General features: G+C 36.3%; 1 protein-coding gene across 1 annotated transcript in view; it reads right to left on the bottom strand.

Moving 5' to 3' along the window:
- The window catches only part of CDC73 (cell division cycle 73), a 94,517-nt gene that overhangs the window by 10,121 nt on the left and 59,530 nt on the right, over positions 1–24,866 (bottom strand). Inside the window, exons 11-15 of the mRNA XM_060091448.1 lie at positions 16,714–16,771; positions 10,629–10,664; positions 10,234–10,321; positions 5,098–5,259; positions 2,250–2,350 (exon numbers count right to left, since the gene is read on the bottom strand). Of these exons, the coding sequence (XP_059947431.1) occupies positions 2,250–2,350; positions 5,098–5,259; positions 10,234–10,321; positions 10,629–10,664; positions 16,714–16,771 (445 nt within the window). The remainder of the gene's footprint in view (positions 1–2,249; positions 2,351–5,097; positions 5,260–10,233; positions 10,322–10,628; positions 10,665–16,713; positions 16,772–24,866) is intronic.

The raw sequence follows: 24,866 nt of genomic DNA, 5'->3' as shown, positions 1-24,866 counted from the left end.
GAGGCAAAGAACAGCTTGGGGATGACAGAGGGTAGAAGACAATAGATTCCGCTTGGAACAGGTTGAGTCCTGATACACCGATGGGACTTCACAAGGAATCACCTGGTTATCAGTGAGATAGGCAGACCCAGAATATCAAGCCAGAGGCATAACTTTTAGAAACAGAGGATACAGGTGGTAACTGAAAGCTATCAGATCTCCTTGAGAGAGTATGTGTAATTAAAGGAGAAGAGAAGCGGGAACACAAATATGTCACTGAAAGCCAGAGGAAGAGTAGCTAGTGTCTGAGAAAATGTAACAAGTCCTCAGAAAAGAACACTTAAAAAGGAGGAAATGGATCGAGAGTAAAATTCTGATAAGGAGATCAAAAGTATCCAATATTTGGGTCACTGGTGAGTCTGGCGGGAACAGTTTAGTGGGCAAGCAAGAGAGCACAACTACAGTAGCCTGAGAATCAAACAGAAAGTGAGTGAGTAGAGACAATTCTTTCAAAGGCTTGGCTGTAAAAGGAAAGGAGAGCGAGCTAGAAGAAAAGGTGAGGTAAGAGGAAAGGGTTCTGTTTCCTTTTAAGATGCAAGGGGCAAGAGTACTTTCATTGTAAATGCTGCTAAGTAAAGAAGAAAGGTTGAAGAGAAAGAATACATCTTGGAAGAAAATGATTATTGTTAACTTTTTAAAAAATCTCTAAGTTCTTATCTAAATTTCTGAAGACTAACAATCTGAACAAAACAACAATGAATTTAGAAAGCATTTATATCTTGAAGACATTCTAATCATTTTTCATTACAGTACTATTCAACAAGGCAAGCAAGGAGGTAAAACACAACAAAATTAGTATTCACTGACATTTTGCTTTCATTAAAACTCCCATTCTCTCTACATCTTTGACTTCCATTTATCAAACCTGTGCATTACTCAGGTTTCTGAAATAACATAAAAAGCTACCATCATATTAGAATTCATTTTTAAAACTGAATGAAGGAAGGAGAATAAGCAATTAAAAGCTTTCAAGCCTGGGCAGTTTCCAGCCTGGAAGAATGGTGGTACCACTAACAAAAACTAAAATTGCTTTATTTAAAAAAAAAAAAAAAAAAAAAAAAGCCGGGTTTCACAGTAGCATAACCTACATTCATAATAACTAAAGTTGTTATTTCTAACAAACATACCTGTTTCATGAGGATGCTTTTTAAAAAGTAATTTTACTAATGTTACTAACTTAAATGGGTACTCAAATTAAATGATAATCAGAACATCCCTACCAATAAAAAGACAAGCTTAGGGCTTCCCTGGTGGCGCAGTGGTTGAGAGTCCACCTGCCGATGCAGGGGACACGAGTTCGTGCCCTGGTCTGGGAAGATCCCACATGCCGCGGAGCGGCTGGGCCCGTGAGCCATGGCCGCTGAGCCTGCGCATCCGGAGCCTGTGCTCCGCAGCGGGAGAGGCCACAGCAGTGAGAGGCCCGCGTACCACACACACAAAAAAGACAAGCTTAAATTCATCTACTTTTGGTATATCAATACATACCAAAATATGGTCAATAAAAGACGTAAGACACATGAACTCTATCAATTTAACAGGTATCTACTGAATGCTTCCCAATGCCATGCTCTCTTCTGTGCTGATGATACAAGAGTGAACGAGGCAGATAAGGCTGCTCCCATCCTGGAACTGGCATTCTAGCCAGGGAAGACTTACAGTACAGATATGAAAATAAGATAATGTCAAGCAACAGTGAGTGTCACCACTGCAGTAACTGGGAGGAAGTAACGGCTACTTCCAGGGTGGTCAGAGAAGGGCTTCCTAAAGGACAGAGTACTTACTTGGCTGAGACCTAAATGAACAGAAAAAGGCCAGTCGTGCAGCAACCACTCCAGATAGTGGGAGTAGCAGGCGAAAGTCAACCCATTTAAAAACTGGCTAACAAAGTGAATAAAAGTGTAGGGACATGCAACAATATTAATGGTTTATTAATGTTGAGGGATAGGCAATAATTCACTGTTAGATATAAGTACACAGAAAATATTAATGTTCCAAAAAGGCTTTAAAATATTTCACAGGTGCTTAAAAATTAAAATTCGTGGTACTTAACAGGAATCCTTTGGTATACACATCACTTGTGCAGAGCCATGCGGGAGGAGGGAGGGAGGGAGGGAGGGAGGGAGGGAGGGAAGGAAGGAAGGAAGGAAGGAAAGAAAGAAAGCAAAAGCATTTCTATATTAGATAAGCAGTAAAAATAAAGAGAGTCTTACTTTTAGCAAATATGTCGACTGGTGATCCATCAGGCAAAAGCCACGGCCAACCTTTGAACTGCCATGCAGGACCTTGCACAAAAACTGCTACAACCCGGTCCCTATAAATAGAACAGAGGGAAGGGAAGAGTGGAGGCTGAGTATCTCAAATACTCTTGGTTACTATAATCCTTACGGAAAAAGTCTCAGCATTATTCCTGCAATAGTCTCCTGTCAATACTTCTGTGAGGCAAACACATTACTGCATTACCGTAACTTTTCATTAGAATGTTACCATTAGAGTACACAATGATTGCTACTTTTCCCATGCCTTGTTTTTTACACCTAAGTCATTTAAACATAACTACATGCACAGTCCTGTACGTGATCCTTTTAGCCTTTTATCTCTGTCCCTTCTATTAATTAAAGGGCCCATTTTGCTTATGCAACAGGGAACAGTAGTATATCTGTTAACTGAAAAAGTTAGTTTTAAAAGAAAATCATTTAAAATTCAAACGCATCTTAAAATATTTCACTTTAATTAAAAATGTTATAAATTATAATAATTTGCTAACCATTTTATAAAGCTCAAAGGCCTTATTTTGAGTTCTTCTGATTATCCGGAAAATAATCTGAGTACAGAAATCACCTAAACTTTTAAACGTTTTCAATGTTTTACAACTGTTTCACTCACCCTAAATTCTCTAAGTTTTTTCGAAAGCAACTTGTTTTTCCCAAAGCAACTTGTTTTTCCCAGCCATTCAACTTCATTTTCCTAAAAAGCACAAATCTCTTTCTAGGCCCTCATATTTCATTAGCTTCTGGAAAATTTAATTAAACTGAGAAATTATAATAAGTACAAAAGCCGTAAACAGTTTAAAAGCCTACAACTAAAGAGGTGGGAACAAAATCATAACATCAACAATAATAACTAACACTCATTAGATTTACTACGAGCATTTACTATGTGCCAGTGCTGGTCTAAGCAGTTTACTTATGTTAACACATTTAACCTTCAAAACAACCCTGTGAGGTAAACTATTATTACCCCTATTTTACAAGCATACTAGAGAACAGTCCACTAGCCAGAAGAGAGAAGGAGGGAGGGGAGGAGTGTGGAGAAGAGAGCAGAGTGGGAGAGAGGGAGGGAAATCAATGACTGATCTTGTGCACTGGTTATGCTATTATCCTGTATGGGGGCTAAGAAATCACATGAATAGCCAACTCAGTGTTACAATGGAAACAGTTTTGACCTTACAACTCCCTGAAAGGGTCCTGGGAATGCTCAGAGGTCCACAGACCACACTTTGATAATCACTGCATTAGACGGAGACTCTGTACATCCAACAGAATATTAAGCCGAAGTTACCTCCTATTCAAGTTAAAGACTTACAGCAGTGATCAAAGTTACTATGAAAAACCACAGCTTAAAATCCTTAACCTGCTCAAAATCTCTAAGGCTAAAATTAAACCTTAAATAAAAAATTTCCTCCTTCATGGGATATATGCTCCATACTGCCTAAACCATCTTTGGTAATGGAGCACACTATTAAATGGCCTCTTAATTTTATGATGTAACTTGCACCATACAATAGCTGAAGGTCCAAGGTACCTGCCAAAGTAAAGAGGATTTGCTAGACAGAGGTCCCCTAGATCCTAGTGTGTCTCATAGGGTTAGCAGGGAGCAGGATAATAAAAATACTATTCCCTGGGGCTTCCCTGGTGGCGCAGTGGTTGAGGGTCCGCCTGCCGATGCAGGGGACATGGGTTCGTGCCCCGGTCTGGGAAGATCCCACACGCCACGGAGCGGCTGGGCCCGTGAGCCGTGGCCGCTGGGCCTGCGCGTCAGAAGTCTGTTCTCTGCAGCGGGAGAGGCCACAGCAGTGAGAGGCCCGCGTACCGCAAAAAACCAACCAACCAACCAACAAACTATTCCCAGTGAACTCCTGAGAGGACAATTAACAGAGGACAGAAGAAAGGTAAGGACAACGGTACCCCTAGGTTATGACACTGATGGGTAGGACCTCATATATAACTCGAAGCACTTCTGTTAGGGACTAAAGGAGAATTCTAATACAAGCACCCTTGATCCTTTAGTAAAGTTTTAACATACTAGTATTCTCAATGGCTTTACTTCCTAACATCTGAAGACTAACGAGTACTTCAAAGGTAAATTTCAGCTAATGCATCCATGCGTTACACTCTCTACATCAGGGAGATGCACACTTAGACTGTGTATTTTTACTCTGGCTTAGATAATAATTTAAGGTAATTCATGTATCTGAATTTATACACACTTTATATTACAAAGATTGGGTTGGCCAAAAAGTTTGTTTGGGTTTTCCGTAACATCTTACAGAAAAACCCGAACGAACTTTTTGGCGAAACCAATAGCTTAATATTTTATTAAAGGACATTTGAATGCAATAGAACAGCTGAACTGGGGTGATGTTACTATTTTTGTTAAATTATTTCTTTACAATAAAAGTAACAATGCTTTCACTTATCACTTCTTACCAAAATATGTGCATTCTCCAAATCAAAAATCTAAAACATAGGCCCTCTAAAACAACATTAGTCTATTTGAAATTTTTGTTCTAAAAGCTGATCCAGAATAAATGGACAAGTGGAAAGAATTTTTACTCTCCAAGTTTTCCAGAAGTTTGTGTTTCTTCTTATAAGTAAAATAAAGTTTAGACATTCAAAATATATTACTTAGGTATTACTAGAATGTTAACATTACTGATGACCAAATTAGACACTAACACAGGTTTCAAGGATAGGTTCTATCTAGAACTCATGATAAAATCTGATACTCGTTCATTACACCAAAAATTAATGACTATGTGAAAAATACAGATTAATTTACCAGTCTTGAGGCATTAGTTTAAGGGGCTGGTCTACTACTCTGTAAGGAACTGTGACACTAATTGCAGTGCCCCCTGGTTGCATCTGGTCTTTTCTTCTCTGTATTAGAGTTTCATTTTCTCGTTGGCAGCCTTGTTTCTTCTTTTCATCTGATGGGACAAACCTTTCAAAAAGACAGAAATGATTCCACAGGAATGGTTAAAAAGAAAAGAAATCGTATTTTGAAATGATTTTTTAAATAATGATAGTTTTAAACCAAATACATTATTTTTTGAAATAAACCCACTCTGCATGTACAGATCATAATGCTTGAAGAGTATGGGTCTTTACTTCCCATGCCAAGTAGAACTCAAGCTCGCTTAGGCCAGAAGTCAGTATGAGTGTGTGTCAGTCTCACACAGACACCCAATTTACATTCCTTCATCTAGCATTTAGTATTCCTCAAGATTATATAAACAACCACACCAATCCTTGATTTCTCAAATGCTAGTAAGAGGGAAATTTTACTATAAATCAAAGGTCACTTGAAATGGAGCTGACGTGGCTAGCTAGGTGACTCAGTCTACCCAGGAGCGTCAGCAAACACCCCTTTCCACATGGTAACCACCACTCCCATAAGGATACAGAACATGTACAACAGACCAGAAGTTTCCTCCTGTACCTTTCAGTAAATCCCCATCCTCCTCCACCAACAGGCAACCATACAATTCTGCTTTCTATCACCACAGACAAGTTTTGCCTGTCCTACAAATTCATATATGCAGAATTGTAGAGGACTGTACTCTTCTTTGCCCAGCTTCTTTCATTCAATTTAATGTTTCTGATATTCATCCATGCTGAGGGGTATACTGGTAGTGAGCTACCAATGAATTCTTTTTTACTGCTGAATAAAATTCTATTGTATGAATATGCCACAATTTGTTTATACGTTCTCCTGTGGTACATTTGGGTGGTTCCAAAATTGCGGTTATTACAAATAAAACTAATATAAATACTCTGGTATAAGTCTTTTTGCGGACGTATGTTTTCACTTCTCTTATATAAATACCTGTGAGTGGAACTGTTGGATCATTGGGTATGTTTAACTTTAAAAGAAACTCTCAGAGAGTTTTCCAAAGTGGGATAAAGTATGAAGAACATTCTAAAGGCATCTCTGAGCTAGCTAGCAAGAAGTAAAGAACTCTTGGGCCAAAGACTGAGTAAAGTAGGGAACTCAAAGAGGTTAGGATAACACTGCAGACTTCTTTCCATCCAGGGAAGGCACTGGCAAACTAATTAAACTTAAGCTTTGTCTTTTATTGACACTATATTTCACTAGACTCCTGGAAGAGGAAACAAAGCCCATATTCTGCTCAAGGTAGAGAATCTAACAGAAGTTCCTTCTTTCATAAAGCTAGGACTCTGGGGGTTAAGTTCAGTATAATATAAATAATGTAAACTAAAAATAAACCCACTGCCCACCCGTTTTCCTGCCCCCCATGCCCACCCTAGTCCTAGCCAACACCCTGACAAGTGCAAGAATAATCAAATCTCGGAATTGCAAATTGGACCTCACTTGGATTTAAAGCAAGAATTAACGACCCTGACCACAGTGACTGGTTCAGAAATAAATGTGTTATACAAGCCAGGCAAATAAGACTTAATCCTGGGATTTTTGGTAACCTGTTGTTTCTGATGGTCATCTTTGCCCCTGAAGCAGGAGAACCTGCTTAAGAGACAGAGAGACTAACTCCTGATCACTTCATTTAGCACTGAGTCCAGCTGTGTCAGAAGCTAGGACTAGTTATACTGAGATAATAAATTATTTTTTGATAAGGCTACTTTGAGTTGGTTTTTAATACTTACAACAAAAAGTGCTCTAATGAATACAACCAGAAATGATGCACAACTGATTGGATGGATATTTGTGATTTGGAGAAATATTTTGATATCCACTGACTCATCCAATATTTGCAATTTATTTATTCCACTTTGCATTCTATGAGGGTGAAGGAGTATGGGTGATATGATTCAAGTCATTCCTGTTTAAATAAGAACAGTTCTAGTAAAATAATTTTCTTAGTATAAAATGCAAATGAGTTGATATACCGAGGTTAAGTTCCAGATTTTAAGTTTATGTTATTTTGAAAAACAGAACAATTTTATGGATATTTCACAGATTAAAAATATAGTTTTTGGGAATTCCCTGGTGGTCCAGTGGTGGTTAAGACTTCACCTTCCAATGCAGGGGTTGCAGGTTTGAGCCCTGGTTGGAGAGCTAAGATCCCACATGCCTCAGGGCCAAAAAACCAAAACATAAAACAGAAGCAATACTGTAACAAATTCAATAAAGACTTTAAAAATGGTCCACATCAAAAAAAAAAAACCTTAAAAAAATAATATATATAGTTCCTTTCTCCTAAATAAAAGAAGTTGAAATTGGGGTTGGGGGGGAGAATTAACAATAATTTCTGGATGTTAAACCTCAAACTGAGAATTTAACTTAAAGCAATGTTAGATTGGCTATGCTCCCAGGTGCTTAGCAGACACAAACGCAAATCTTTCTGTAACTCAAAGAATTTCCACAAGAAAAAAATTCCAAGGAAAATGAACAGAAATGACTAAATGAAAACCATTAAATGAATAGTAAAAAGAAAAAAAACTAAACACACAAGGAAATGAGGTATAATGAACAATAATCAAAAGAAAATGATTAGTAAGGACTTCCAGTGATGCAGCTATCAAAGACCAAACCTGTAAAACAAGCCTACAAATACGTCCAGAGAAAAAGAAATTATTTAAAAAAAAAGAGAGAAAGACCAAAGATTTGAAAAAGAACGAAACAGGACCACTAAAATAGAAAACATAAGATATCTGAATTTTAAAATGGAATGACTAGACTGGGGGACGGCCAAAGAAACAAACTACAAGTTATACCTACAGAAATGATCCAGAATGCAGGTGACAGAGCAACAGACGGAAAGTAGAACTGTTTACGAGACATGGATGGTGCAATGAGAATGTCTAAAGTAGGTCTCATTTAAATCCCAGGAAGAAGAAAGACATAAGGGGAGATGAAAGGAGAACACACAGGTAGTATCTAAAGAGATAAGAGCCAAGACTTCCCAAACCGATGAAACACACAAATCCACAGATTCAATTCTGAATCCCAAGGTGGGATATATAAGAAATCTACCCCTAGGTTCAGCAGATAAACAAATTTAAAATGATCTTTAAAAGAACAAGGTAAAGCAGATTTCCTTCGAAGGACTGATTACCGCAGCTGACCTCTCGTCGTCAACAAAGGAAGCTAGAAGGTAGTGCAGTAATACCTTCAACGTGATAAGGAAAAAGTTAACTCCTCTGTGGTTTTCCACAGTGGCTGAATCGTTCTGCACTGCACGTGGCAGCAGGGAACCTGAGCTACCTACCTACGGTCCAGTGTAAGTAACCCTCCAGTAGCCCTTCTGCCTGCTCCTCCCCAGGCCTCAAGTGGCCTCCTCACGTGCCTGTGCTGAACAGTAGTTGACCAATGCAAGGGGAACCCTCTGCCTATCTCTGGAGCACCCTCTCCGTGCAATCTTTCCTCTTTGGAACTCTGCCCTGGGAGAGGACCATCGTGGCCAGAGTCACAAGTGCCATCCAATCAGTTTATTTTAAATAAACTTATGGTCTCAGTGAAACTTCTCTCAAGATCATGCTTATAAATGTAAAAGGTGCTTTTTCATATTCCATGATGCAACCTTAATTTTGTTATTTGCAATGTTAACGGTGAAGGCAGGTTTTATTTTATTTCGTTTCATTTACTTAGTTGAAGGGCTAGAAAAATGAAGAATCCTCAATTTTACATGAAACCAAACAGGATCTATGCCAACATGAGCCATGGGTTATAGCCAGTACTATAATTGTGTGGAGGAGGTTTCAATTATGCATTAATTACATAGCAAAGCCTCCAGCTGACTCAAGCTGCAGGGGAGATGTCAGCTGCAATGAGGTGTTAAACAATGAAGGGAGTGTTTTAAACTGAGAAGAAAAATTAGGCATGATCTATCCAAAGAAGGTAGTCTTGTTAAATTGTTTGGCTTCTCTGTAGTAAGGCTAAGGAGAAAGATGCTAAAATTTAGTTTGTGATTTCCATGCACTACTTGCTATCTTTATTATAAAATAATATTTTATATTATTATCAGATCTATTTAAAGAGATGGGCCAAAATAATTATATTTCATATTCATCCAACTGTAGATTACTTGAGGAACTGCAGACTGTAGATTATCTGAGTAATCCACAACACTGTCAGAATACTAAACTTCACAAAAAAAAACTAATAAAATACGAAAATATAAAACCTAAAACTTCCTTCTTTCCACACTGTTATTAGGAAAAGGTTCACTGAAAATTTCACTCAAAAGTACTAAAGAAAAAATACTATACGAATACACTTGTATGTGCCAGTTACGTAGGTTTTTATACAGCTATTTAAGTCATAGGCACTCAAAATTCAATTCTGCATTTGGTAAAACCTGGAATCAGCAAGTATAACAACTTATTTTGCTACTCATTTTTAATTAGTCATAAGTTATTTAGAAGTAGCATGATTTTCTTTTTGGAGGTGAGGTTGTTTTGTTTCTTTTTTTAAGAATCATTGTCGTTATTTTACTGAGAAAGTTAAGCATCTGGAAATTTTAACACAGGATACAGATTTCCTCTTCACTTCTTCAACTATCTTTTACTGATGTCTAGGTTAAAAAAGTATGGTCCCTCCTCCTCCCTCTAGGAGGTAGATACATCTAATTATTTAAAGTTCATATTACTTTTTTGGTTCTTTAATCAGAATTTGGAAGTGAGGAGAAGACAACCTGAATTTGTTTTAAAACCTCTTCAAGCTCTTCAACTGGAGCAAAATAATTCACATAAAAAATTAATACAATAATACCCTCTTCGTTAAAACTTTAGTCAAGAGTTTCTATAATTTTCCCCACAGGATTCAGATATAAAAGAATATACTGTTTTGAAAACTATATTTGAGACTATCTGTAAAGCCTATAGCACTGAAACTTAATTTTTGCTTTCTCAAAATAAATACATACTGCACTAGTAACACTAATTCTCAACAACAGTTCCATGTCCTATGAAAAGAACAGTTTAAGAAATTACTTACTTCAGGTCCTGTAGAAGGTCCTTTGCATTAAGCATGGTTATTAAAGAGGTGGTGGCTGCAGGAATTATGATAATGGGTGTTCGAGATCCTATAAGGACAAAATTTTAAAGGAGCAAATATGTTATTCAAAGGAATTATAGTTACTTGCCTAATTATAAGTTAAAAGTTTGTAAATTGGTAATTTTAACTCTTTTGAGCTAAAAAATATTTTAGTCAGCAGTGATACTCAGAATATTTAATGATCAGGATGACTTGAGCACTGACTACTCAGAACAGACACCAAACACAAACATTTGGTATAACTGCACAAGCATGCAATCAGCCCTGATTTTGTAAGCCAGCTTACTCACGTTTACTTTTTTAAAGTAAGTTTAGAGTCACAGGCACAACCTTACCTTTCTTCTGATTTGGGGGAGGTCTGGCTTGAGAAACTGTAAGAAAGAAAAAAATTCAAAATATTGTTATGAAAATCACATTCTTATTTTCAAACCGACAAAGTAAGTAAGGCCTAAAATATTTGTATTTACATATGACTAGTTGTAGAATTTTTAAATGTACTGCAATCCTCTTAAATAATGTTAAGTTATTTCTCTGCTTCACAAAACCACTACAGTGCCTTAGCACTTCAACAGTCAGTGGTCACAAGGAAAGGGGATATATGGGCATTGGTAGGCCCTGAGTATCTACATTCATGGATGCTTGGATCTAGAAAAGGAAGCAAATAAATAACTTCTGAATTAACTGGTTACACTGTAATAAATGCAAAAACAGAGTACTACAAGAGCATCTAACTCTGGGGGAAGGGCTGGGAGAGGGAAATGTACTTAACCACTGTGGAGGAAAAACAAAGACATTACTGGGGACTAAGACCTAAAATATTTACCTTTTTCTCTCTTTTTAAAATTTTTTGGGTTTTTATTAGCAGAAGAAGACATTATAGGCAATGAGTCATGTAAAGGTCTTTACTCTGGAATTGCCCGTATTATCAATAATTTTGAATACATGTTATAAAAACATGAATATTTGTATCTTTTCATTATTTGTATATACAATGGACTTTATAATACACAAAAATATTTGTTGGCATAATAATGGCAATATCAGCCTAGTTCAAGATTAACATATTTTACAATAAAAAGTGCTGTATGTTCAATTTTCAGTATTTATTCATACAATAAATTTTTATTGACTGCCTTCTACATGCCATGTGCTGTGCGACAATTAATTTTTTTAAATCACAAAAAAATAAAAATTCAACAATTTAAAATTCGAATTCAACACTAGTTCTTAGAGATACCACTTTTAAAGGAAAGCACACACATCTTTGGAATATGTTCCATTTTAAAAGCAGTAAAATGCTAAATTTTAACTAATACTTTGTACTCCTTTATATAGCTATTCCATTGTGAGAAAATATTATGTAGTCCCGAAGTATGATTCTTCAAGCCACAGAAAGCAGAGAAAGATATATACAAACACAAGTTCACACACATATTTATTATAGTGTTCTCATCTTTCTTCTTCCTGAGAAAAAAATACTAAAATTTTCTTAAATTATTTTTAGAAATAGTACTCATGGATACATCTGACATGTATACATGGATACGGCTAGACAGTGTCATGTGGAATATAATACAATCTCAATAAATATTTAGAATTTGCTGGCGGGATACAGGAATGATGGGATGGACAGAGAGATGGATAAAATGAAGACGGGAGCTGCTGGGAGAATGACTAAGGAGAACAAAGGAATCTTCAACTGAACTACCACTGATTTGCTAAGGGAACCCACAATGGACTCTGGAATACAGGAAAAGATTCTCTAAAATCAAGGCTGAGAAGACTTAATGTAGCAAAAACACAAAATATAAAAGCTCACATAAAATAAACTTTAAAATAAAAATAAACTTTAGGTGTTTAGTAAAAAAACAAATACAATTAAGGACCAAGACAGGGACATGAAGATGAACAGGCTAAGGATAAGCTTGATTTAAAGGGTGGGGGAGGAGAGAGCAGAATAAAACGAGTCCACAAGGAGAGTGATGGAGAGCAAGAGCCTGTACTCGGATGATCTCGATTCTATCCCCACTGTGCCGCTTGGCAGGCAAATTACCCCGGCACGCTAAGAGGAATGCCGCTCAGCTTCAGTTGTCCCCAACCATAAATCAGAGATAACAACTTCTACATCTTGATTCTGTTTTAAGAGTCTTAAAAACAACAAGGCAAGCTGTCCAGGTCCTGGGCCCTGGGCATATTTACCATTCACTGAACCTCGCGGCCACCGCTGATGTAAACTGCTACTGCTTCTTGAGCCTCTACCACTACCACTGCCTTCCGCAAACGCAATGCTGAGAAGAGGCAACTACTGTTACTATGCTTGACTTCAAATATAATTAATATTCTTTACTTAAGTATTTATTCACAGCCTATGTACAAGGCACTCTGCTAGGTTCTTATTTTTTATGATGATAAATAAAACAGAAATAATCCCTGCCCTCAAAGACTTTTCAGTAAAGTAGGGGAACCAGACCATAACAAATAGGCAAACAAACACATATAAACAAATTTGACTACATAATATTAAGGAGCAAAGAGAATGTATACTGATATTAAAGTGTCCTTTAGACAAAATGCTTAGAAAAAGCCTCTCAAAGGAAATGGCATTTAAGCTGAGGTTTGAAGGACAAAAAAGAGCCAACTTGCAAAGAACAAGTGAAAGAACAGTCTTGATAAGAGGTAGGAATGTGGGCAAATGCCAAAGGCAGGAAGAAACTGTCATGCTTATGGAACTGCAAATGTGCAGACAGACCATGGGGACAAAACGAAGAGTGGCAGGAGATGAGGTTAAAAATACACGTAGGAGCCACTTTATGTAGGGCTTTCTAGGCAATGTTAAGTTTGTTATTTAAGTGCCACTGGAAAACCCTGTAACTTTTAAGCCAGAAAGTGACATAATTTGATTTTCACATCACACCTTCTGTAAGGGAAAAACAATAAATTTAGATAAGGGATCAAAAGGGGGACAACCGTGAAAGCAGGAAGCTCAGTTAGGACTATCACCGATATTCTATAGTGGTGCTACCCAAATTATGTGCGGTTAAGCATAAGGTTTTTCTGTAAACTTTCCAAGGTCAACTAAATAAAATACAGTAACAATGAACAGGTAGAAAACTGGCCGTGCACCTGGATGTTGTGCCAGTACTGTACCCTCAATTCCTATCTGTATCTTGTTAGGGACCAGAACTAAACAGGTAGTGGACTAATATCAATACTTTAAGATGCACTAGTCTAGAGAAATGCTGGTGGCTTAGACTTGAGTTGTGGCAGTGGAGATAAAGAGAACAGATAAATCTGGAGTACAGAAAAGGTAAATCTGACAGAACTCACTGACATATTAGATGAGAGGAATTAGCAAACGTGAAAAATAAAGAGTATCTCCTAAGTCTTGGACTTAAGAAACAGAGTTGAGAGCGGTGTCATTTATTCATGAAGAAGCAGAAGAATGTGAAGTAAGACATCTTGGGGAAAATATCGAAGGGCAAAGGTGTTAAGGTTTAATCAGTTTTAAGACGCCTATGGCACATCCAAATGTTAAACAGATGATACCAGAGGTAGGAAGAATTAGGGACACAAGTTTGAAAATCATCAGCACGTAGATTTAAAACTATGGAATGAGGTAATCCAACCAACACCTAGGTTATAAAGTGGATCACTGAACAGGGCTAACTCTCTCTCTCAATCTCACATGACCAGTAAGCAGATAAACTAGAGTTACAGAGTTATGGGTACTCACCTACCCATTGCAGAAGACCTATGAAACAGAATAAAGAATGAGAGCTGGAGAAGTGAAGTACGTGACGTACTTTAGAAAGAGGCAGCAAGAGCAGGGATATGCGCAAGAGGTTTAATGTGGCTACAAAAGGAAACAACATTAAGTTCCAGGACTGCAGTTTATTACAGGCTTGTGTTTCTTAATTCACTGGAAGGCATGTGCCTCTTGTTAGTTACATTCCCTAAATGAATGTTTAGAAGTTGGGAATAACTGTAGACACTTTAAAATATTAAATTGACCCAGGGACTTGCCTGGCACCATTAGTGCTAAATAAATTTTTGATGAAAGAATAAATAAGAAAAAATGATCAAAAACGGAACACCATGGGACTTCCCTGGTGGTCCAGTGGTTAAGAATCCGCCTTCCAATACAGGGGGCACGGGTTCAATCCCTGGTCGGGGAACTAAGATCCCACATGCCTCGTAGCACAGCCAAAAAAAAAAAAGGAACACCATCCTTGAGTTCCTTCACTGAAGGGAAAAAGAACAGGTAGTTCAGTGCTCTATTTCCAAATAATTCAAACTCTATCTAACAAATAACAGTATAGATCTATGCTGTCTCATGTATAACGTTACATTGCCAGAAATGTTTTGTGTGGTTTTCTTTTTTTTTTCAATTTTAAAAAGATAATCCAGGTGAACATGCCATATATTGCACAATATGCCTTCAAAATTGGGCATCACCCAATAAGCAAATACATTTAACCATCTGCAAAGCAAAAATTCACTGATCGAGACAAAGATGACAAACTGCTAACGCCCACTCAAGTCAGGTCTTACTGACCAATGAGCATTAAAAACTTATAAAATAATTAATCACTGCTTTTGGAATGGTGGGTAGGGACTGTGGACCTATGGGAGTCAATCAGGGAGTGAAAGGAGAGGAGACCTCACATGGATGGGCGTCAGAGTATTTGTTATGAGGCATTAGATAAGATTAATGTCAACCATGTTAATCACCATGGCAGAACAACTGAAAAAGAAAGATGGAATATTAGGAGCTGAGAAGACCCACAGCTCCTTACCTCACATGTGACCTCCCCAGGATCACATAACTAACCAGCTGGTAGAACCCAGCCCCCTTCACTTTATTACATGGCACACTTGAACCACCGGCTTTACTCAGGTATCAGTGCCACCCTACCCCTTTCCTTTGTCTGCCAAATGATTTTGAGAAAATGTAAAATGGAGACAGTTATTTATCACACAGCACAAAACAGAGTTAGGATCCTCAGGTGGTGATTTCTTCCTTTTTATACCATTTCTGAATTTCTCATGTGATCTTCTTTAGACTGACCAACTAGAGCCTGCCATCCCTCCCTTCCAAGGGAAAACAAACAATTCTGTATCTATCATTCAACTGCCTCCACAATATTCCTCTACTTTGCAGGCTATATTCCTTGGGTCCAACTCAGTCTGCCCATTCTTATTTCCTTGACATTTTTCTTCATTCCTGAAAAGAGCTCCTTTAGCTTCTCCTAGTTTCTGGGACTGAGTACATGGAAGGCATTCAAATAATATTTATTAAATTTAATTGCTCTTCCTTATACTCTCATTAACAGCTTTTGGAATGGTCTTCTCTACTGAAAAATAGTGCCATGGTCCTGTCATCTGAAAAAATTATATCCAATGTGCTCCAAATTTAACAAAGATTTCGAACAAACCCGTCATTTAAAAAAAAAGTAAATACTAGTCATGTCAAGACCCAGGTTTATGGATCCAAAACACAGTGAAAGAGCCTACAAAACCATCCCAATATAAACCTCTTAACATCATGCTTTTAAAGTGCTTCCAGAAATGTGAATACCTGTAATCTACATAATTTTAGAATGAGCCTATGTACGAATGTACTATGAATAAAAAGATATACAAATCTGTACTACTGACACTAACAAACTGAAAAGGAAGATCACCCAGTCAAATTCCCGACTGTGCCTTTTCAATTCTTTTCATTTTCTTCATAGCCACTTTTAACAGCACTGATACTATGCTAAATGCAAAAATAAAACAAACGAACACTAAAATCAAACCCAAAACACCTAAAATGAATATAGCGTTCATATCTACATGCATTTATAAAGATCAATCTTTTTAGGTACTAGGAAGAGGAAAAGAAAATACTGCTAACATACTGGGTTGCCAAAAAGTTCGTTCAGGTTCTTCCATAAGACGTTACAAAAACCCTAACAAACATTTTGGCCAACACAGTAACTTCAATACTACCCTTGCTTATTAACATACATATTTTAAAAAATGATTATAGAACCTAATATGCTCAATAACACAGATATCTGAAAATCTAAACATCAAAGCTGCTTATCAGTCTATTAAAATTATGGTTCTATGCTTCTGTAGGAATAAACAAAAATCACATCCACCGTACTATCATGGAATTCAAACAAGGAATTGATGGGGGAATGGGTACATAATAAATAGCTTTTTAAAACATTTTTCTAAAATCTTAAAAACATTTTCTTAAAAATTTTCTTTAACTCTTCAACTATACCTATTTACAAATAAACGTTCTTATACTAGTTTTGAACTATTTTACGTAAAATTTCAATTCCTTCAAAGCATTATACATTATCAAAAATTTTCACTGTCATGATTATAGAAAAAAACAAAAATCAAAAAGTTTTATATCTTTACCTGGTCTTGGTACCGGCTGTGCTGCAGGAGTCTGCGTCTTACGGGCTGAGGCACCCTCCTTTAAAAGAATAAAAATGGGTATGTTAAAGTTCCTTTGCATAATAAACACTTTCATTTAATTACTGCAATGAAATTCCGTATCTGTCTCTCTCTCAGTCACTCCACTAAAAAAAAAAAAAAAAAAAAAAAGGAAAAACCTCCCCTTATCTTTTATGCTATTGGTTGTGAAACAGTAAGAGAAATCTTTAGTGGGAATATATTTAAATTGTTACCATTCAGTAGTTATTGTAAGTAGGTAGTATTTTTCAACTATTCAATGATTTGCTTAATTGCTGGCAATTATAATATTCTCAGAAATGTCATTACCAGTTTAAAAATCAAGTCAATCTTTTTTTCCCTTAAAGAGTCTCAAAATGAATAAATGATACATAATCTCACATTTGAAAGATGAAAGTGTTACTTTGAGTTCATTAAAAAAAAGCAAATATTTCAAATTAAATGCCTTTTAAAATATTCAGGGGAAATAATCCATTTATAAAGATGAGATTTGTTACATTTAAGAGTGGTTGAAAATATCTTAAAAACTGAATAACAAATCTCAACTAATTACTAAGCATGTAATATATACAAGGAAATATGCTATGTATTGAAGTACATCAATTATATACTCAAGAATAAATGCCTCTGAAATGCTTAAGATACTTCAAAAGTTATCTATATTTAGTGCAATAGTTTCAATCATATTCACACTAAATTCTTCATTAAAACATTTTTCTTTATAGAAAGCTACAAGTGTAAATCTCAAAAACAACTAGTAACTCATGGAGATTTTATTCTAGTTGTATTCAAGTGAAGGAAATTTGATAAGTATCACGGAAGTTACATAAATCCATAATAATAAAAATCACTACTACAACCACAGAAACATTTCTAAAGAAGTCCTGCTAAACAATGCTAATTTTAATCATATTACATTTTCTTCAAAAATTTGGAATGGTAAAATCATTTGGAATGATAAGCTATCCCAAAGTATCTTTTTTTTTAAATGATTATAAAAATTAGTACTAACACAGAGAATGTATTTCACTTGGAATTCAGTGGGATTCCTGGCATTCAGTTAAAAAGCCAAAGAAACCATTCTTTACTGCAAAAAATAATAGCAGCAGAGGCAACTAGCAAAAACTTTTTTGGGAAAAAGGTCCCCGAAGATAGCAGAACATCCTTTCCCAATATTTTCACTGTTATGCATTTAGTTATACATTGTGTGGTTGAAACTGAGTCACTCTGGATGCTGGTTTCATGGATGTGTTAAGTTTGTGAAAACTTGTCAAGCTTATTAATGATATGGTCATTACACTACAAGTAAATTATATTCAAGTAAAAATTTAAATGTAAAGAAAGTGAGTTATTATTAAGGTGGAGAGCATATTAAACATTTAACTTCATTTAACGTGCTGAAATTTCTGATTTATATTTTTCTCTAAGTTTGTGTTGGGGACACAACAGCTTTTACTCATCTTTGTAAATCTAGTACCTAGAACACTCAACAAATGTGTGTCATATTGAACTGAGTCTAGACTTTTAAAAATCAGAAGCCAAGGGATAATCATTAAATAGAAATTAACTAGACATTATATAATAAAATAACAAGATTAAGCTTTAACCATATTACTTTTAAATCCTTATATGTAAATACAGACTCATTGGGTATGGTTTAAGTACACAGAGAAGGAAGAAAAATAAAGGAAATGAGACAGGAAAAACAATGAGCACACACATATGGAGACCTCCTTCTGTCTGCATTTGACTATAAGGCTGGTTGAATCCAAATCAAAGCCCTCTTCACCTGAATAGAGTAGACTTAGATCAAAATCACTAGAATACAGCACTAGAATGGAAAAGAAAAGTCTTTTCCATTACAAATTATTACCCCCTTAGGTATTTCTGTCTACAAAACTAGACCCCTTTAAATATCAATAATGGGCATTTTATGTTTACCAAGTAAGCAATCTTTGCTTGATGACCCTTTCCCATTCCAAATCATTCCTTTTGGCAATAAGCCCCTGGTTCCTGGTCACTGGGCAAGACATACGTCCTGGGCTAGGTCTATTGAGAGTTCTTCTTTGATATGTGTTTTATAAATTGGAGCTCGACAGTCACAAGGCTATAAGGAGGTTAAGTCTAAAATTACAGATAACCGTGTCTCTTGACCCATGGAGAAAACCCATCTGCAGAAGGACATAATGAAGTTACTGTTAGGGAAAACACTGACTGAAACCGCCCGCCCTGGCCAGGCAAGGACAGTAACAATCTGCATGAGTTATTTTACGACAGAAGATCCTGTAAGGAACACGGAACTAACAAGACACCATCAACTGGAAGAATATGGGAAAAGTCAAAAGGACAGAGGAGATGCCAGTCCACATGTCCTACCAACCTCCCAGAATCCTCCTCACTGGAATCCACCTTGGCTGAGCGGTTCTGCGCGCCACCAGAAAGGACCCTGTGTCAGAATGATTGGCCAGAGACGACCCGGAAACTAACCCCCCCACCATAAAACCTGAGACTGCGAGTCAGGCGGCAGAGCAGTCCTCCTGGGCTCCCTTACCCTCCTGCTCTCCGCCAGGACGCCCCTTCCCAATAAAGTCTCTTGCTTTGTCAGCACGCGTGTCTCCTCGGACAATTCATTTCCGAGTGTTAGACAAGAGCCCGCTCTCGGGCCCTGGAAGGGGTCCCCCTTCCTGCAACATTACCAGCATACAAGAAAACACATGGAATACAATATCCCTCATCATATCTATCTAGTTCTAATGGCCTGTAAGAGCTATTCTCCTGCTAACTCTTCTTGATTCTAAGAGCCATTAAAATCCCTCATCTCATTCTGTGCACCCCACACAAACAATTTTTGTCTTAACTAGTTGAGCAGAATCTGTTAATTGCAACCAGAAGAGTGTTATCTAATTTTGTCTTCTCAGATTCACTGAAAATTCTGAGTTGCAAAAAGTCACTACAGTATAACTTTGCTTAATTCTGAAGTAAACACACACAAATAAGCTCAAACGCACAAGAACATACACAGCTATGACACTTCAGTAGGCTGTGGGCTCCTGGAATGAAAACCAGGAGAGTTTTGCTAATCAAGTCGTTAGTTCATGGCCATTTCTAGGACGCCCTAGCCAATACTAAGAGCTAAAAGCTCATTCTACTCTGACCTGCATAATTTTTAAATAAATTTGCATTGCATAAAGGACCTCAGAAACCATATAGTCCAATCCCAGCACCCTTTACTCTAAAGATGAAGAGACAGAGGTGAAATAGTTTTTCAAAGGCTACATAGTGGTATATCTGGCATATATTAAGAAACAGAAATAATAATTGGCAGTAACGTGGGGTAAGCCGACAGTTCTATATATTTAAAGATATTTGGATTGGGGGAAAATACTACTCAGCTGGGAAAAGAAAAGTATCAGCACAAAAACAACTAAAAGAGCTGACAAGTTGTGCTAACTGGAGAGGAAAACCTGCTTTCTCTTAAAAAGTCAGAATCATTACAATTTCACTAAGACTTGAGGCATTCTGGAAAAGAAGTAACTGATAAAAAGGGATGGGAGAAATAGTGATAGAATCATATTTGCAAAACGTAACAAGACAAAAACAAAGTAAACTGTTTACAGTCCTTCCTTGCCTTCTTTTAGCAAATGAGATAACCTAAAATCTTCTGGTATTGAGAGACAGAATAGTGGTATTTGCTGCTTAAACAAGTAGAAAATAAAACCATAATATAAAATATCATAAGAAAGAATATTTGTAACAAGCATCAGTATGCAAAATATACTATATTTAATTCTGAAAGATGCTATTTATATGAAATTTAATGAAATACTGAAATTGCTTAATGAGGAAAACATACAGAATATATATGCAGATTCTAGGAGTTTATAATCTACCTCTTTGACTACTGTACTTATGAGAGGAAAAGTAATAGTTTAAAAAAGTAAACAGATACTAATTTACAGTTGCATGTTTTTCCTTTTAAAAAAGTAACTCATTCCCATGAAATCTGGATTTGATATTCAGAATTCCCAAGTATCAGGATTTTTTTCTTTCAGCAACTTAATTTTTAAGTTCACTGAGTGAGTCTTCAAGTATTTTGGAAAAACTATGTACAAAAAGGAAACTGCAACTCTGAGCAAATCACAATGAGGCTGAAAAGCACTAAAGGTTTCAGGAACAAAACACTTTAACACAAATTTTAAGTAGACTTGTCATAACTTGGGGGCATATGTATACAATGTTTGCCAATACAGAAAACAGCTGACACATTTCTAAAATATAATATAGTATATCTATACAGGCATACCTCAGAGATACTGCAGGTTTGGTTCCATACTACTGCAGTAAACTAATATCACAATAAAGTGAGTCACACAAATTTTTTTGGTTTCCCAGTGCATATAAAAGTTATGTTGACACTACACTATAGTCTATTAAGTGTGCAATAGCATTATGACTTTAAAAAATGTACATGCCTTCATTAAAAAAAAACTTTACTGTTTAAAAATGCTAGCCATCCTCTGACAAGGCGGGGTTGCCACACCTTCAATTTATTAAAAAAAAAAAAAAGCAAAACCTGCAAAGCACATAGTATAATAAAATGAGGTATGCCTGTTAAATATATAGACTTGATACCTCTATCAAATTTCTCATTATGCTATATAATTACTTGTCTACTTCTTACAACCAGACCATCAATTACTTGAGGTCAGGGACTGTCCATCACATGTCCAATGCCTGTTACAGAGAGCCTGATGCATGGTATATATGCTTAATAAATATACATTAAGTAATTAATTAAAACAAATCCATGCCTTAGCATTACTAATTCACTAGTGTTATACTGGTTAAACTGCTTTAATCTGTTAAATGAAGATGGTAAAAATACAAAAGATTACTGAGAGAAACAAAATTTATTTATTCATTCCACATACTTTCACCGAGAGCATCAAGTACCAAACAAGAAACTGGGAATGCATCAGTATAAACAGAAGCCATGTGGTCCCTGCCCTTATGAGACTGGCAATCTAATGGAGGAAGCCAGTGACTGAATAAATGAATGAATAGAAGTTTAAAAATTAGAAATATAATTACATATGTATTTAATTATTCATAATGTGCATACATGTGTATTTGTCTGTAAGTGTGTATGTGTGTGTATGTCTATGTGTCCAGCTCACTGCCCCAAATAATGAGAGACTAATAACTGTTAAACCATCTTCTTTCCATAAAGAGACATTCTCTATACAAAGATAAGAAAAGAACTAGCAAACCAAATTCAGCAGAATACTGAAAAGATTATATGCCATGACCAAACAGGATTTATTCCTGGAATACAAGGATGGCTCAACATATGGAACTCAATCAGTGTAATACATCACATCAACAGAATGAAGGGAAAATAACCTCATGATAAAACTTCACGATTATCTCAATTAATGCAGAAAAAGCATTTGACAAAAGTCAACATTCTTCCATGATTTAAAAATTAAAAACCCTCAACAAACCAGGAACAGAAGGAAACTTCCTCAACATCATAAAGGTTATATATATATATGAAAAATCCACAGTTAACACCATACACAATGATGAAAGATTGAAACCTTTTCCCCTAAGATCAGGAACAAGATGTCCACTTTCCCCACTTCTACTCAACATAGTACCTGAAGTTCTAGCCAGAGCCATTAGTCAAAAAAAGAAATAAAAGACATCCAAAATCTGAAAGGAAGTGATAAAATTATCTCTTTGCAGATGACAAGATGTTTATGTAGAAACCTAAAGATTCCCGGGGTGGGGAGGTTGTGCAGGGAACAGACGCCCTACCACAACGAATCAACTATTTCAGCAAAATTGCAGGGCACAAAATCAACACACAAAAACCCACTGCGCTTTTATACGCTACCCATGAGCAATCTAAAAAAGAAACGAAGGAAACAATCCCATTTGTAATGGCTTTTAAAAAATCAAATACTCCGGAATAAACTTAACCAAGAAGCAAAAATACTTGTACACTGCAAACTACAAAGTGTTGCTGAAAGAAATTAAAGCCATAAATAAATGGAAAGATGTCTATGTTCATGGACTGCTAGAATTAACTATATTAAGATTTCAATACTACCCAATGCAATCTACAGATTTAACACAATCCCTGTCAAAATCCCAAAGGTGTTTTTGCAGAAAGAAAAACTCATCCTAGAATTTATACAGAATCTCAAGGAACCCCAAGGAGGCAAACTAGTTTTGAAAAAGAACAAAGTTGGAGGACTAAAACTTCCAGATTTCAAACCTTCCTACAGAGATACAGTAATCAAAACACTGTAGTAGGGCATAAAGACAGACCTATAGACCAACGGAATAAGACAGCCCAGAAATAAACTTTCACGTACATGAAAGTTGCTAAGTCCATGCAACGGGGAAAGGACAGTCTTTTCAACAAATGATGCTGGGAAAACTGGATATGCACATGCAAAAGAATGAAGTTGGACCATTATCTTACATCATATACAAAAATTAACTCAAAACGGATCAGAAGCCTAAATTTAAGAGCTGAAACTTTAAGACTTATAGAAAAAAATCAAAGAGTAAAAGCTTCATGACATTAGATTTGACATCAGTTTCATGGATATGATACCAAAAAGTACAGGAAACAAAAGAAAAACAGATAAACCGAACTTCATCAAAATTAAAAGCTTTTATGCATCAAAGGACACTATCAACAGAGTGAGAAGTCAACCCAAAGAATGGGAGGAAATACTTGCAAATCATTTATTTGATAAGGAATTAATATCCCAGACATTTGGTTATAATATTATTCTGGATGTGTCTGTGAAGATGTTTCTAGATAAGACTAACATTTTAATCAGCAGACTGAGTAAAGCAGATTGCCCTCCCCAAAGGAGATGGGACTCATCCAATCCACTGAAGGGCTGAACAGAACAAAAAGGCAAAATAAAAGAGAATTCACTCTGCCTGGCAGTGGTCAAGCTGGGACATGGGTATTCTCCTGCCTTAGCCTCAGACTGGAGCTTACACCACCGGCCCTCCTGGTTCTCAGTCCTTCAGGCTCAGACTGAAGCTATACTATCCCATCAGCTTCCCTGGGTCACCAGCCTGACGACTGTAAATCCTGGGACTTTTCAGTCTCCCTAAGCACATGTGCCAATTCCTTATGATCAATCTATCTATCCTATTGGTTGTTCCTCTGGAGAACCCACACTAATACAGCAATAAAAATTTGGATCAAAAGAGAGGAAAAGAGAGTGAGACAGAACACAAAATCTTTAAAGAGGTATTCTTTCATACTGGGGAAATGTCAGGCTTTTAAAAATTATTTATCTGTAGATTAAAAAATTACATCCACATGAATGTAGAGGAAATGTTAATCACAGCACTGCAATTAGAAACAAACCAAAGCATGAGTACTGATCTCCTTTAACACCAAAGTCTATAATGATCACATACCTTCTGGTACAAATGAACAATTCTTTCTCACTGAGTTTTAATAAAAGCATTATCATTCTCACTTAAAACTGGCAGAATTGTTTTTATAGTGGCAGAGGGATATGCGTAACGTAGAAGGTCCACAGGCTCATTTGTGTAGCTTATGGATCCATGGACTAAAAACAAATACACTGATGTTAACTAGAGACAGAATAAATCAGTGCAAAAAAAAAAAAAAAAAAAAAAAAAGCTTGATTTACAAGTCTTGAGCTCTAGGTTCTAGCTTTGGCCCTGCCACATTAAGAGAAGACCTTTGAGAAAAATCACAACCTCTCAGGGTCTTAGTTACCACCTTGCCTGTAAAACGAGGAAACTAGATTTTTAGATGACCTCAAAGGTCCAATTCTGCTCTGAAATTCCATTATTCTAATGTAAGTAATACCTTTTCAATAGGAACAATGCCATTACAGTACAACCCAAAGGGTCCAATTAACTGATTAAGTTTGAAGACATAATTCAATGTGAGTTCCTTCAAACCCATACAGCTTATAATTTTGCTCTATAGCTTATAAATTTGCTCTTCTTTTGTTTCGTGTGAATAAATAATATTCTCCTTCCCAGCTCCCTGTATCAAAGGTTACACGTTTGGAATTATATTA

The sequence above is a fragment of the Mesoplodon densirostris genome, chromosome 2 (assembly GCF_025265405.1).
Source record: "Mesoplodon densirostris isolate mMesDen1 chromosome 2, mMesDen1 primary haplotype, whole genome shotgun sequence".
Lineage (NCBI taxonomy): Eukaryota > Metazoa > Chordata > Mammalia > Artiodactyla > Ziphiidae > Mesoplodon > Mesoplodon densirostris.
This window is presented reverse-complemented; position numbering and strand designations above follow the sequence as displayed.